The 15266-nt window shown below is 47.0% G+C and overlaps 1 protein-coding gene across 1 annotated transcript in view; it reads right to left on the bottom strand.

Annotated features, from left to right (window-relative positions):
• The window catches only part of LOC141053003 (uncharacterized), a 43645-nt gene extending 29576 nt beyond the window's left edge, over positions 1-14069 (bottom strand). Inside the window, exons 1-6 of the mRNA XM_073550324.1 lie at positions 14025-14069; positions 13582-13732; positions 13273-13452; positions 13066-13189; positions 12885-12982; positions 12596-12686 (exon numbers count right to left, since the gene is read on the bottom strand). Of these exons, the coding sequence (XP_073406425.1) occupies positions 12596-12686; positions 12885-12982; positions 13066-13189; positions 13273-13452; positions 13582-13659 (571 nt within the window). The 5' untranslated portion in view covers positions 13660-13732; positions 14025-14069. The remainder of the gene's footprint in view (positions 1-12595; positions 12687-12884; positions 12983-13065; positions 13190-13272; positions 13453-13581; positions 13733-14024) is intronic.
• Positions 14070-15266: the final 1197 nt, after the last annotated feature.

Genomic DNA, 15266 nt, shown 5'->3' with positions numbered 1-15266 from the left:
CTCCACTCTGATTTTTACAATCCTTTCTAAACAGACTGTAACCCTGTAAGTTAACTGCCCAGTCATAGCTTTCATCTAACCATGTCTCGGTTATTCCCACTATGTCACAGTTACTTGTAGATATTTCTGCTTCTAGTTCTTCCATCTTGTTTGTCAGGCTTCTGCGAGCATGCATTTTAGAGAATTTAGCTTTGTTCCAATCTCCTCCCTGTTGATTGTTTTAGAAATTGTCTTACCTCCCTTCTGAGTATGTTGTCTTGGATCTTCTTTGCCACACCTCATATCATTCGTCAGTATAATATCTGGTTTCATGTTCGTGTCTAACGTTTTTCTTCCCATCCCCTCTTCTTCTAGTTTAATGCTCTCCTGATGAGTGTAGCGAGTCTTCTGGCGAATGTGTGTTTCCCAGGTTTGTTGAGGTGTAGTCTGTCTCTGGCGAGGAGTCCATCGTACAGGTAATTCACACCGTGGTCCAGGAATCCGAATCCTTGTTGTCTGCACCATCGTCTTAGCCAGTTCGCATCAAGGATCCTGTTCCATCTCCTTGTGCCATGTCCGTCTACTGGAAGGATAGAAGAAAAAACTACCTGTGCATCCAGTTCCTTTACTTTCTTCCCCAACTCTTCAAAGTCCTTGCAGATTGTCGGTAGGTCCTTCCTTGCCGTGTCATTGGTGCCAACATGTATTAGAAGAAATGGGTGGACGTCCTTGGAACTGATGAGCTTTGGTATCCTATCGGTCACATCCTTGATCTTCGCACCTGGGAGGCAGCACACTTCTCTTGCGGTTATATCCGGTCTGCAGATGGCTGCTTCTGTGCTTCTCAGTAGTGAGTCTCCCACCACTACCACTCTTCTTCGCTTCTTGGCTGTACTTTTGTCATCACTTCTGGGTGTTGCTGTGTGCCCTTTTCTTCTTTGCTTGCTGGTTGTGCCTCATCCTTAGGTATACCATCGTCATCCTCCGCAAGGTCTTGGTATCGGTTTGTCAGTTGTGTGGTTGGTGATGTCTCTATGGTCTTCTTGCTTCTTTTGGTCACATGCTTCCACTCGTCTGCTTTTGGAGGTTCTCTGACACTTTCTTCACCTTCTTTTCCCAGAAGGCACCTGGAATATGCAAATTATCTTCCTCAAGCTTCAATCCCTGGTTCGGCGGTGCTTTCCAAACAGCTGGTCCCGGTTGTATTCAATGATCCTCTTGCTTAGGGAGACTCTTTGCTTTTCCCAGAAGGCACCTGGAATATGCAAATTATCTTCCTCAAGCTTCAATCCCTTGACGATGTCCAATATTGGCCACTTCTGTCATTTTCAGTTTGAATTTGTCCAAGTTCAGCTTTATGTGTTTTGCTCTGCATCTGTCCAAAAATTGAATCATCTTCTGATCGTGATCCTTGATTGCAGATTCCATATCTTCACCTTCTCCCACTATTAGTATATCATCTGCTATTGTCTTCACTCCAGGAAATCCTTCCAAAGCCTGCATCAATTTCTGCTGGAACACCTCTGGAGCAGGTTTTAGTCCCATGGGCATTCTCAGCCATTATAATAATAATAATCTTTATTTATATAGCGCCAACATATTCCGCAGCGCTTTACAGTTGAACAGTTTCAAACACAACAGTCATAAGTAACAACGTTAACAATACAATAATTAAAGCGAAATAAGACGACCCTGCTCGTGGAGCTTACAATCTACAATGAGGTGGGGGGGATACAAAGCACAGGTTTGTATTTACAATGATGTATTTACAATGACGGTCCAGCCATCTTCAGGGGGTGGGGGTTAGATGGAGATAGTGAATGGGCTACACACACACAAACATGACTTTGATTACTGAATGTGATAGGCCGCTCTGAACAAATGTGTTTTGAGCGAGCGCCTAAAACTATGCAAATTGTGGATGGTCCTAATATTTTGGGGTAGAGCATTCCAGAGGATTGGCGCAGCACGGGAGAAGTCTTGGAGTCGGGAGTGGGATGTACGGATTAGGGCAGAGGTTAGTCGAAAGTCATTTGCAGAGCGCAGCGGTCGGTTAGGCCGATAGACAGAAATGAGGGAGGAGATGTAAGGGGGTGCCGCACTGTGGAGAGCTTTGTGGGTGAGAACAAGTACTTTGAATTGTACCCTGTAATGAATTGGCAGCCAGTGTAACGACTGGCGAAGAGCGGACGCATCTGAGAAACGATTAGCCAGATGGACAACCCTGGCTGCTGCATTAAGGATAGACTGGAGAGGGGAGAGTCGAGTGAGAGGGAGGCCAATTAATAGAGCATTACAGTAGTCTAGGCGGGAGTGGATCAGGGCGACAGTGAGAGTTTTTGTTGTTTCCATGGTGAGAAAAGGGCGGATTCTAGAGATGTTCTTTAGGTGTAAGCGGCATGAGCGGGCAAGAGATTGTATATGGGAGGTGAAGGAGAGATCGGAGTCGAACATAACACCCAGACAGCGCACCTGCTGTTGGGGTGTTATTATGGTGCCACCCACAGAGAGGGAAATGTCAGATTTAGGGAGGTTAGTAGATGGTGGGAGCAGAAGAAGTTCAGTTTTGGAGAGGTTGAGTTTCAGATAGAGAGCAGACATGATGTTGGAGACTGCAGACAGACAGTCAGTGGCGTTCTGTAGTACAGCGGAGGTAAGGTCAGGGGATGATGTGTACAGTTGTGTGTCATCAGCATAAAGATGGTACTGAAAGCCAAATCTGCTGATGGTCTGTCCAATTGGGGCTGTATAGAGAGAGAAGAGAAGGGGGCCAAGGACTGAGCCCTGAGGTACCCCAACAGTGAGAGGAAGAGGAGATGAAGTGGAGCCAGAAAACAGAACACTGAAGGAGCGGTCGGAAAGATAGGAGGAGAACCAGGAAAGAGCAGTGTCCTTAATGCCTAGTGACTGGAGCCTAGAGAGTAGGAGAGGATGGTCAACAGTGTCGAAAGCTGCAGAAAGGTCGAGAAGAATGAGCAGAGAATGGTCACCATTACGTTTTGCTGTCAGAAGGTCATTGGTCACTTTGATGAGTGCAGTTTCTGTCGAATGTAGGGGGCGGAAACCGGACTGTGAAGGGTCTAGGAGGGAGTGAGTGGAGAGGTAACGGGTAAGGCGTGAGTATATCAGGCGCTCCAAGAGTTTAGAGATGAAGGGGAGATTGGAGACTGGTCTATAGTTGTTTGTGCAGGATGGGTCAAGGGTGGGTTTCTTTAGTAATGGAGTAATGATAGAGTGTTTGAAGGAGGAGGGGAAAATGCCAGAGGAGAGGGAGAGATTAAAGATTGTAGTTAGGTGAGTTGTGACGACTGGGGAGAGAGACTGGAGGAGATGTGAGGGAATGGGGTCGGTTGTGCATGTAGTTGGACGAGAAGAGGAGAGGAGCCTGGAGACTTCTTCTTCTGTGATGGGAGCAAATGTGGAGAGTGAGCCAGGGGAAATGCAGGGAGGGATGGGAGTCACTGAACTTGGTGATTGGGAGCGGATTTCCTGACGGATATTGTCTATTTTCTCTATAAAGTGGGAGGCCAGGTCATCAGCGCAAATGTCTGTGATAGGGGCTTGTGCTTTTGGCCTGAGGAGGGAGTGAAAGGTGTCAAAAAGTTTCTTGGGGTTGTTGGATAGTGAGGAGATCAGGGTGGTGAAGTAGGTCTGTTTGGCGAGGTGAAGGGCAGAGTTATATGTCCTTAACATAAATTTGAAGTGTATGAAGTCTTCTGGTGTGTGTGTTTTCCTCCATAAGCGTTCAGCACACCTAGAGCATCGCTGGAGAAATCGGGTTTGCGATGTGAGCCAGGGCTGTTTCACTCTGTGTTTGGAGGTTCTGAGGGTGAGGGGAGCTACTTGGTCAAGGGTGCTTCTAAGAGTGTCATTGAAGTGATGTACAGCCAGATCAGATCAGATCAGGCCATTTAAAATGTCCAAATGGTGAAGAAAATGTCAATAAACCTGATTCTTCAATCTGTGCCACATGAAAAAATCCATTTTTCACATCACATACAGAAAATATTTTCACCTTTCATAGATCTGGTAGAACATCTAATGTCGGCATTGGGTAATGATTTCTTTTCAGCACCTTGTTGAGTGGATTAGGATCAATGCATATTCTTAACTTTCCAGATGGTTTCTGCACTATGACCAAACTGCTGATCCAATCTGGGCTCTTATGGACTGGTGCTATCATGCCTATTCTCTGTAAATCTTGCAGTTCTACTCTCAGTGGTTGCATTAAAGCTACAGGCACTCTCCTTGTAGGTAATCTGGTAGGTTGCACGGTGTTGTCAATTTCTAGCCTATATTTGCCTTCAAAGCACCCATCACATTCAAATAAATCAGCTTACTTCGTTTTTATTTTCTGAATATTCAGGTTCTGCTCTACGTTTAGTTTGGGATTCGGTATATTCTGGGAAACTTCAACAGACATGATGTTCTGAGACTGCACTTTTATTATGTCCATTGCCTGAACAGCTGTTACTCCCAATAATGGTACATGGTTACCACCACGCAACACGGTAAATCCAACTCTATAACTCTTTCTGTTACATGGGTTCCGTATTTTGAGCTTACATGTCCCCATTGGTTTCAGAACACTTTTGTTGTACATCACTAGTACCTTGTCAGTTGGTTCAAAAGAAACCTGTTTGTTCAGCAGAGCAGATGGAATTACACTGCAGCTTGCTCCAAAATCCAGCTGAAATCTAATGGGCTTCTCATCCAACAAGAATGTTGCATAAAGCTGCTTGGCACCCTTGCCTACTGACTGCTTGAATACCTTGACTTTCTCTGCTGCAGGCTGCAGTTGTAGCCATGTAATGTCCTCTGCACTGTCAGTGTCTGGTGGTGTCACAGTAAGGAGCTGTCTCTACAGTTTGCCTGTTCCCAGCCTGCAGACAGCTGCAAAATGATTCTTTCCAGAAGACCTGCAGGTTTCCCCATATGCTGGACACTTGTTTTTTTCTCTCTCATGTCTTTTCCCACAAAATTTGCAGTGGACAGTGCTTATAGATGAGCTTGGTCTTGACTTTCCTTTCGTACATAGTGCATGTACCTTATCATCATCATTGTCACTGGTGCCTGTCATCATCTTCAGGCTGTGTTTTGTCATCTCAGCAGCCCTGCAGATTTGCATGCATTTCTCTAAAGTCATATCTTCCTCTCTCAGTAATCTTTCTTTGAGATGACTGTCTTTTATGCCACACACTATTGTTTTGATAATACTGTCACTGATCTCTCCAAAACCACATGTTGCTGCAAGTCTCCTCAGCTCTGTCAGATATCTATCCACATTTTCACCATCCTCTTGATGTCTTGTGAAAAAATTATCTTTCCACTGTCTCATTCTTCTTTGGGTCACAGTGTTTATCAAATGCCTGCACAATATCTGCTAGGAGGCGGTTGTCTGTGTCTGGCAGTAAGGTGTGGACTAATTTTCTGCCATTTTCCCTAATTAGGTAATAAAACTGCTTTACTTTTCGTTTGTCATCACTGGAGCCACTGTGAGATCCACATACAGTGTAAACTCTTCCTTCCAATGTCTACAAGTTTGGGACAGATTACATGAAGTGACATCCAGTGTCTGAGGGGGCTTGAGACCAGTCTCCATTTTGCAGAAATATCAGGGAATCTGTACTTACAGATGTTGTGATCCTCTGTACAGTCCCACAAGCTCTGAGGATTTGCAGGTTCTGTGCCCAGCTGCCACCATGTTCTGTTAGTTGTTTTCTGTGGGTATCTCCAGGCTGTTTATTTCATGATGTGCAATCCTCCATTACAAGAGTTCTCTCTCACAACAACCAACAAGTTTCAAACATGACTATAGTATACACAAACGTAGTGAGACCCCTAGAGGCCACATCATCATATAACATATTGCTACATATACATCCAAAAATGTTGGATATTTCTTTTATGCATCATGGCTGTGACGTCTGCCTGCTGTCTGGACTGCAGCCAGACAGCACCCCGAGAAACACTGAGACCCTTTACCCCTATACAGGGATCTGGATTTATAGCAGAGCCCAGGAGGCGCTGTCTGAATAGGAGCAATGACCAGAGCAGGACGGTCGCCAGAAAGGTGTTCCAATACAGGACACAGAGGCAATGATATCCGAGACTAAACCAGTCAGGCAGAAATGGTATAAAAACAGTAGACAGTAGCAGAGTCAGATTCCAGGTCGAAGCCAGAGTCATAAACCGGGAGGGCAGCAGAGGTACAGAATCGTTAGGCAAAAGCAGAGTCAGAATCCAGGCCAAAGTAAGAGTCATAAACCAGGAGGGCAGCAGAGGTACAAAGTCGTTAGGCAGAAGCAGAGTCAGAATCCAGGCCGAAGTCAGTGTCATAAACCAGGAGAGTCGCAGAGGTACAGAATCGTTAGGCAGAAGCAAAGTCAGAAGTCCAGGCAAAAGTCAGAGTCAGTCAAACAGCAATTCACACAGTAACACGCAGGGGAACCAAGAATATATCCGGCGGCCTGCAAGAGCAGTCCCAAGGTATTTGAGGGATCAGGTCATCCCTTACAGGCCCGTGGCCCGATGATGTCATCCGGACTGCCCCCAGGACCAGGCTGGATGGTAATGCACCAGCCCCTTCATGACTGACCGAGGAGCGAAGCCTGCGTCCAGCGGACGCCTGCGCAGGAGCCTCATGACTATCGCCGCCACCACTCGGGGTTGAAGCACAACGCCTCCCAGAGACCAAGGCCGAGACTGCAGGCCACGGGTCAGACGGTGATAGGACAGTCCGGCGCCTCCTAGTGGTCGAGGCCGGAACAGCAGGCCCTGAGTCTGACGGTGATGTGATAGTCCGGCGCCTCCTACTGGCCGAGGCCGGGACAGCAGGCCCTGAGTCTGGCGGTGCCGTGACAGTACCCCCCCCTCTAAGAGGGGCCTCCGGACCCTCAAAACCCGGTTTGTCAGGGTGGAGGAGGTGAAACCTGCTAATCAACCGCTTTGCACGAATGTCACTAGCGGGGACCCAGGACCTCTCCTCTGGGCCGTAGCCCTTCCAATGCACCAAGTATTGTACCGAGTTTCTCACTAGACGGGAATCAAATATGCCTTGGACCTCGTACTCTAAGGCGCCCTTGACCAAAACTGGAGGAGGAGGGGACCGGACGGGACGAATTGGGGAGCGGTATACCTTGAGGAGGGACTTATGAAAAACGTTAGGAATTTTAAAAGACTGCGGGAGTTTTAACCGAAACGCTACTGGGTTAATTACCTCTAATATTTCATATGGTCCGATGAACCTGGGACCCAGTTTGGCTGACGGTACCTTAAGTTTGATGTTTCTTGTAGAGAGCCAAACCTTGTCACCAACTCCCAGGTGCGGCCCCTGGGATCGTCGTCTATTGGCTGCCGAAGTCTGTCTAATTTGAGCCCCTTTTAAATTAGAGTTTACTTCGGACCAAATAGTCTTTAGACGATGTATACTTTGCTCAACCCCTGGGATTTCCGACATCTTGGCCGAAAATGATCCAAAGCGCGGATGTAGACCGAGGTTACAAAAGAAGGGGGTGGTTTTGATGGAGTCTTGGTATCTATTATTGAGAGCGAACTCTGCCAATGGCAAATGTTCCACCCAATCTGACTGATGTGCTGAGACATAGCAGCGGAGGTATTGCTCCAGTGTTTGGTTGGCACGCTCAGTTTGACCATTCGTCTCGGGATGGTATGCCGAGGAAAAAAGACAACTCAACACCAATACGTCTACAGAACGCCCTCCAGAACTTCGAGACGAACTGGGTACCCCTGTCGGATACGATATTTGCCGGAACGCCGTGCAGACGTACAACGTGAAGAACAAACAACTTGCTTAAGGTTTCAGAGTTGGGTAAGCCGGACAGGGGAACAAAGTGAGACTGTTTACTGAACCTGTCCACCACCACCCAAATACAAGTTTTCCCCTCGGAAGGTGGCAGGTCTGTAATGAAGTCCATGGAGATGTGGGTCCATGGACTTTCAGGGGTGGGCAAGGGCTGAAGCCAGCCGGCAGGACGGTTATGGGGGGACTTGGCGCGGGCACAGACTTCACACGCTGAGACGTACTCCTTGCAGTCCTTGGCCACCGTTGGCCACCAAAAGTTCCTGGTTACCAGCCTAGTGGTATTATTAAGACCAGGGTGGCCTGCCAGGACGGAGTCGTGAGATTCTTTTAACACTCGTAAGCGAAAAGTAGCTGGGACGAATAATTTTTTGGGGGGCGTAGAGTCAGGAACTTGTTCTGATGACCTACGGATCTCCTCCAGAAGGTCCAGAGATACTGCCGACACAACAATGCCATTTGCCAATATGGGAGCTGGTTCATAGTCCTCGGTGTGTGTGTGACAAAAGCTGCGGGAGAGGGCATCTGCCCTCACATTTTTGGTTCCGGGGCGAAAGGTGATTAAAAAAAATCGAACCTGGAGAAAAACAAGGCCCACCTGGCCTGCCTAGGGTTTAGTCTTTTAGCCGACTCTAGGTAGGTTAGGTTTTTGTGATCGGTAATAACAGTAATTTTGTGTTTGGCGCCTTCGAGGAAGTGGCGCCATTCCTCGAAGGCCCACTTAATTGCCAATAATTCTCGGTTGCCGATGTCATAGTTTCTCTCCGTGGCAGAGAATTTGCGGGAGAAAAAGGCACATGGACGAAGCTGAGTGAGGGATGCAGAGCCTTGTGAGAGCACTGCTCCCACTCCGACTTCGGAGGCATCCACCTCCACAATAAACGGGTGGTCCAAGTTTGGTTGAATCAACACCGGGTTGGCCACGAAGCACCCTTTTAGTGTGGAAAAAGCCCTGGTTGCCTCAGGATTCCAATTAGTCACGTCCGCCCCTTTCCGGGTAAGGTCCGTGAGTGGCTTGGCAATCTCTGAGAATCCCCTGATGAATTTGCGATAATAATTCGCAAATCCCAAAAATCGCTGGAGTGCTTTCAGCGATTTGGGTTGTACCCAATCCTTAATGGGTTGAATCTTGGCGGGATCCATGCGGAACCCCTTGCCTGAGACCATGTATCCTAAGAACTGCACCTCTTCGGCAAAAAAAACACATTTTTCAAATTTCGCGAACAAAGAGTTTTCGCGCAGTCTTTGCAGTACTGAACGGACGTGTTGAGCATGAGTCACAGGATCAGCAGAATAAATCAAAATGTCGTCCAGATATACGACGACATACACCCCACAAATATCTCTAAAAATATCATTGATGAAGTGCTGGAAGACTGCAGGAGCGTTACTGAGTCCGAAGGGCATTACCAGGTACTCAAAATGGCCAAGGGGTGTATTAAAGGCCGTTTTCCATTCGTCCCCATCTCTTATGCGGACCAGGTTATATGCCCCCCGGAGGTCAAGCTTAGTAAACCAGCGAGCTCCCAGTAACTGGTTAAACAGATCAGGAATGAGTGGCAGCGGGTATTGATTCTTTACCGTTATGGCGTTCAGCTCACGGTAGTCAATGCATGGTCTGAGTCCACCATCTTTTTTCTCTACAAAGAAAAACCCAGCTCCTACAGGTGAGGTGGAAGGTCTAATGAAGCCTTTTCGAAGGCTGTCTGCAATGTATTCCTTCATGGCTACACGCTCCGGACCAGAGAGGTTGAATATTCTCCCCTTAGGGAGACGGGCACCAGGGACCAATTCGATAGGACAATCGTATTCTCTGTGAGGAGGTAGTTTCTCCGACTCCACTATAGAGAAAACATCTTCATAATCCCTAAACGCATATGGAATAGAAGGTGTTTTAATTTTAATCTGGTTCACTGAAAAAGACATACAGTTACTCTGACACCGTGGACTCCAGCGTACAACGTCACCTATGCGCCAGTCAATAATCGGATTATGTTGGTGCAACCATGGCATGCCTAACACCACTGGATCTGACAAATTGTATATAACAAAAAATGACATTTGTTCGTTATGTAACGTCCCCACTGACATAGAAATTTCGGCAGTAACGAATTCCACGCCTCCTTGGAATATAGATGTACCATTAATAGCAGTAGTCTGAATAGGCGCTTTAAGCCTTGACAGAGGTACACCAAGGCTCTTAGCAAATAAAAAATCCATAAGGTTGACGGCAGCACCACAATCCACATAAGCCTTCACACACAGACGTTTCTTAGCAAAAGAAAGGGAAACTGGTAACAACAGTTTGGCCGCATTTGCGGGCAATACCTGACCCCCAACGCTGTCCAGGGGGTGATGGTCCAGGAATGTGGATTTCCAACAGCCAGCATTTTCCTTGAAGCTTCCAGGCTGCAGCATGTTTGAGCCTGAGAGTGACTTCCCAGGCTGTGCAATGCAACAGGTGTTTGGGCCAAGAATCAGCTCAGTCAAGAGGAAGGAAAAAAAAAAAGGTGAGGAAAACTGCTTTTATCTGTGTTAAGTATAGACACAAAAAGCCGTTTTATTTTTATGGCCGGATATAATGTGACGTCTGCCTGCGGTCTGGACTGCAGCCAGACAGCACCCCGAGAAACACTGAGACCCTTTACCCCTATACAGGGATCTGGATTTATAGCAGAGCCCAGGAGGCGCTGTCTGAATAGGAGCAATGACCAGAGCAGGACGGTCGCCAGAAAGGTGTTCCAATACAGGACACAGAGGCAATGATATCCGAGACTAAACCAGTCAGGCAGAAATGGTATAAAAACAGTAGACAGTAGCAGAGTCAGATTCCAGGTCGAAGCCAGAGTCATAAACCGGGAGGGCAGCAGAGGTACAGAATCGTTAGGCAAAAGCAGAGTCAGAATCCAGGCCAAAGTAAGAGTCATAAACCAGGAGGGCAGCAGAGGTACAAAGTCGTTAGGCAGAAGCAGAGTCAGAATCCAGGCCGAAGTCAGTGTCATAAACCAGGAGAGTCGCAGAGGTACAGAATCGTTAGGCAGAAGCAAAGTCAGAAGTCCAGGCAAAAGTCAGAGTCAGTCAAACAGCAATTCACACAGTAACACGCAGGGGAACCAAGAATATATCCGGCGGCCTGCAAGAGCAGTCCCAAGGTATTTGAGGGATCAGGTCATCCCTTACAGGCCCGTGGCCCGATGATGTCATCCGGACTGCCCCCAGGACCAGGCTGGATGGTAATGCACCAGCCCCTTCATGACTGACCGAGGAGCGAAGCCTGCGTCCAGCGGACGCCTGCGCAGGAGCCTCATGACTATCGCCGCCACCACTCGGGGTTGAAGCACAACGCCTCCCAGAGACCAAGGCCGAGACTGCAGGCCACGGGTCAGACGGTGATAGGACAGTCCGGCGCCTCCTAGTGGTCGAGGCCGGAACAGCAGGCCCTGAGTCTGACGGTGATGTGATAGTCCGGCGCCTCCTACTGGCCGAGGCCGGGACAGCAGGCCCTGAGTCCGGCGGTGATGTGATAGTCCGGCGCCTCCTACTGGCCGAGGCCGGGACAGCAGGCCCTGAGTCTGGCGGTGCCGTGACAATGGCTATCTGAATTTAATGCTATTGGGGGGGCGAATGTTGAGTGTATGATTTATTAATATATGTATATGATTATATACATGAATATCTTTTGCTGAATATATATCTAATTATTAAAAGAAGATCATACTGGGTTTAATATATTTTTTGTCTGGTAGCATTATATAATCTGCACCCCATAGCGTTTGGATCGTTAGTGCCTGTTTGCCGAATCTTACATGTATTAATATGTAGAGCACGCATTTGCTGTGGAATGCATATTCAAGCATTTCCACAGTAGAACACATGCCTGGAATGATAAATGAAGAAATAATCCATCTTCACAAACAGATTGTTAATTATTTAGATGAAATCTATACACAGGACATAAAGAATCACAATGACAGGTGATCTAGCCTTAATATAACGCTTGCATCTACGCATTTCAGGTGAACACTCAACCTTAATCATGATGGAACGCACAAGAGTCTGGCAGGGGATCAGCGTGGTGAGTGCTCTCTGGGGGATTATCAACACTCCGCATGTACCCTGGAGTATATCAAGAAGCATTCCAGCATAACTACTCTTAAGGTAAGTGACCTTTGAAACAATTCTCCTGATAAACCTATTTAAAGGGGAAACCTGTGTTTAAGTGCTGTCTGCCTACTCTATATCTGCTTCTAATCTCACTATGGTCAGTGATTATTAGGCACTACACTTATTCATTGTGCACCTATTTACTTGACACCTGATGCATTTTGACACAAAGATTGGTGGTGTATATATGTGCCTACTCTACTTTGACCAATGAGTGGTTGACCACTATACTGAATGTTATATTTTAAGGGTGCTTTTACATTGCGTTAAGGCATCCATTTGGTGGCCAGATCGGGACTTAGGTTCCAACCTCCAACAAAACGGGATTTAGACATATGCACCGACAGGGCCATAGACCTCCAGTAGGAGTACACGCCTGAAAATTATGCACTGCAGAGCACACATTCGCTCTGTCAGTACCATTATAGTCTGGCCCCGTCTGCACATATCCCCGAATTCCATTTTGCTGGAGGTTCGGACGTAAGCCCCAACAGGAGCCACTGATTGGGTGCTTAAATGCAGAGTTAAAACACCCTTACGATGTTCATTCTTTTTAGTACACCCCACATTGTAGCAGCTTTTGAATGAGAAAAATCTGTGATTTCTCTATATTTATTGGTTAATACTCACCTGGATAGTCATATGTAGGAATCTCCACTTTACACCATTCATCACCCCTCACATATGTCTCTGTAGTATTAACATGGGTCAGATCTTCACCCTGAAACAAATTTTATAAAAGTCACAGACAGATGGAGAAGTCACATCTACGATCAGCTCTAATCCTGCCATCTCCACCGTTCTCATTACACAAGTATAAAACATTTAATACTGGTGGATAAAACAAGACTGAGCACAAGACCTTCACAGCCATCTACACATCACAGGGGAGATCTCACGACACCTTCTCTCCATCTACCTGATGATCCTGAGGAACAATGGGATCTTCTTGTTTACAGTCCTGTGGAAGAAGAGGACGGGGACATCTCTCTGGTGTTGTCCTCTTACTGGATAGAACTGATAGAAACACATACAGGGCCTGAAATAATTCTTTACATACAGATAATTATAGGCCGTGTGTATTTAGTCCTGTCTGTTACCTGGTGATGTGAGGGGCTGGGGAACCTCCATCATGACGTCCTTGTACAGATCTTTGTGTCCTTCTAAATACTCCCACTCCTCCATGGAGAAATAGACGGTGACATCCTGACACCTTATAGGAACCTGACACATACAATGATACCGTCATCCCCCCGATCCCTTCATAGTGTTACTGTATAATGTCCCAGCATTCCCAGCAGTGTCACCTCTCCAGTCAGCAGCTCAATCATCTTGTAGGTGAGTTCTAGGATCTTCTGGTCATTGATGTCCTCATGTATCAGGTGGTGAGGTGGAGGCCCTGTGATTGGGCTCAGGGGTCTTCTCCATTCCTCAGACACAGGGTCCTGACAGCGCTCACTAGAGGTCTTCTTCACTACTGTGTAATCCTGGTTATGGAGAGACACATTAATAAATCTCACTACAGACATTTCCAGAGTCCTCACCTCTCCAGTTCTGTCCATCTGTTATTCCCATAGATAAGAATGATGTAATGTGACGTCATCAGAATCTCTCACCTCTCCAGTAAGCCGGAAGAGGATCTCTAGAGTGAGGTGTAATATCCTCTCCACCATCTTGTCTCTGTCCAGATCCATCACTGATGGGTCAAATCAGGATAATTCTCTTATATAGAAGATCTCCACTGAGAGGATCTGATATTGTAGGGACCTGAAGAAAACAGAGGAGCATTAGGCAGAGAACAGCACAACCAGACTTCTACAACACCGCCTGTGTAAAGACCTATGATGATTTCTGGGGAGAGAAGTTTCCAGGCTGTCGGATTTTCAACAAAAATAAACAGAAGCCAGATGATTCAATCAATAGCTCTAATAGAGAACACAGGAACACAGCCAATCATTACTGTACGCGGGTGAGAGCTATTGACTGAACGATTGTTCTCTTCCCGCTGTCTAATGTGTATGGTGCCTGTGCCCAGTAATGGGGAATCTCCAGCACCTACCTCCACCTGCAGAGCCGCACACCACATATATGGCTGCTCAGTGCGCACAGGACCTGGGATGAGGTCACAGGAGGGGAGGAGTCAGGGGGGTCACATGATCAGGGGCCTCAGTGTATGCAGGACTCTGCTGTGCTGGTTGTCATGGTGCTGGATGAGGGGAAGTTTCTGTGTGGGGTCAGGAGTAGTGATGACTAGAGATGAGCGAACTTTTCAAGATTCGGTTCGGCTTGGCGAACGTCCCGATGCCGAATGGTTTGATGAACATACCCAGACGACACTGAATTCAATGGGAGGCAAAAGCAGCTAAAACAGCTCATATTAGTGGGAGACACCAGGAAAAGTGGCATCAATTTACCCAGAGCAAGAGGAGAGGTGGGAGGACAGTTCAAAATGGACGTGTTGTTCCAGTAGTTTTGAGGCAAAGGGGAGAAGTGAGATGAGGTGATAGCACAGAGGATGGTTCAAGGGAGGGCTTTTTGAGGGTGGTGTGATCGAGGTATGTTTGAAGCATGAGGGGAGGACGCCAGTTGTTAGTGACAGGTTGAAGAGGTGAGTTAGGGCTTGGATGAAGACTGGTAAGGTTTGGAATGAGGCGGGATGGGATTGTGTCAACTGCACAGGTAGTGAGATGTGATGTGGGGAGTAGACAGGAAAGCTGATCTTCCATGATGGTGGAGAAGTTGGTTTTGGAGGAGGAGAGTAGTCATGAGGAGGGGCTGTGGGGACTTTAGGCAAAATCTTTGTCTTATGTTGTCAATCTTCTGCTTGAAGAATGAGGCAAAATCTTCAGCTGAGATGAGTGGAGAAGGAGGGGGAGCTGGTGGATGGAGGAGAGAATTGAAAGTACTGAATAGCTGCTTAGGATTGTGAGACAGGGATGATATGAGAGATGAGAAGTAGGTATGTTTTGCTGCAGTGAGTAATTGTGCAGCATTTTGACAACTTCGGTTACTGGACAGGCTACTCCACTCTTTCTTTGGCAGCTGCACAGCGGTACGCTTTGTAGATGAGGGCCAGAAAGAGCATGTGCTTCAGTGGATGGTAAGCTCTGCATTGAGTCGCCTCTCCTCCTTTTCCTCCACCTTAACATCACACACAGTACAGCAACAAGTTATATACGGCACTCATAAAAATAAGGAGAGAGGTGCTCAAGTACGGTGTCTGGCCCAATCACAATACAATCAAAAAAACTTGGCACTCAAAAAAGTAGTGATGAGAAAAAAGTTCCATTTTATTGTGCAC

The sequence above is a fragment of the Dendrobates tinctorius genome, unplaced genomic scaffold (genome assembly GCF_039654945.1).
Source record: "Dendrobates tinctorius isolate UK_male_01 unplaced genomic scaffold, ASM3965494v1 ptg000164l, whole genome shotgun sequence".
Lineage (NCBI taxonomy): Eukaryota > Metazoa > Chordata > Amphibia > Anura > Dendrobatidae > Dendrobates > Dendrobates tinctorius.
The sequence above is the reverse complement of the archived record's forward strand: the minus strand, read 5'-3'. Positions and strand labels throughout refer to the sequence as shown.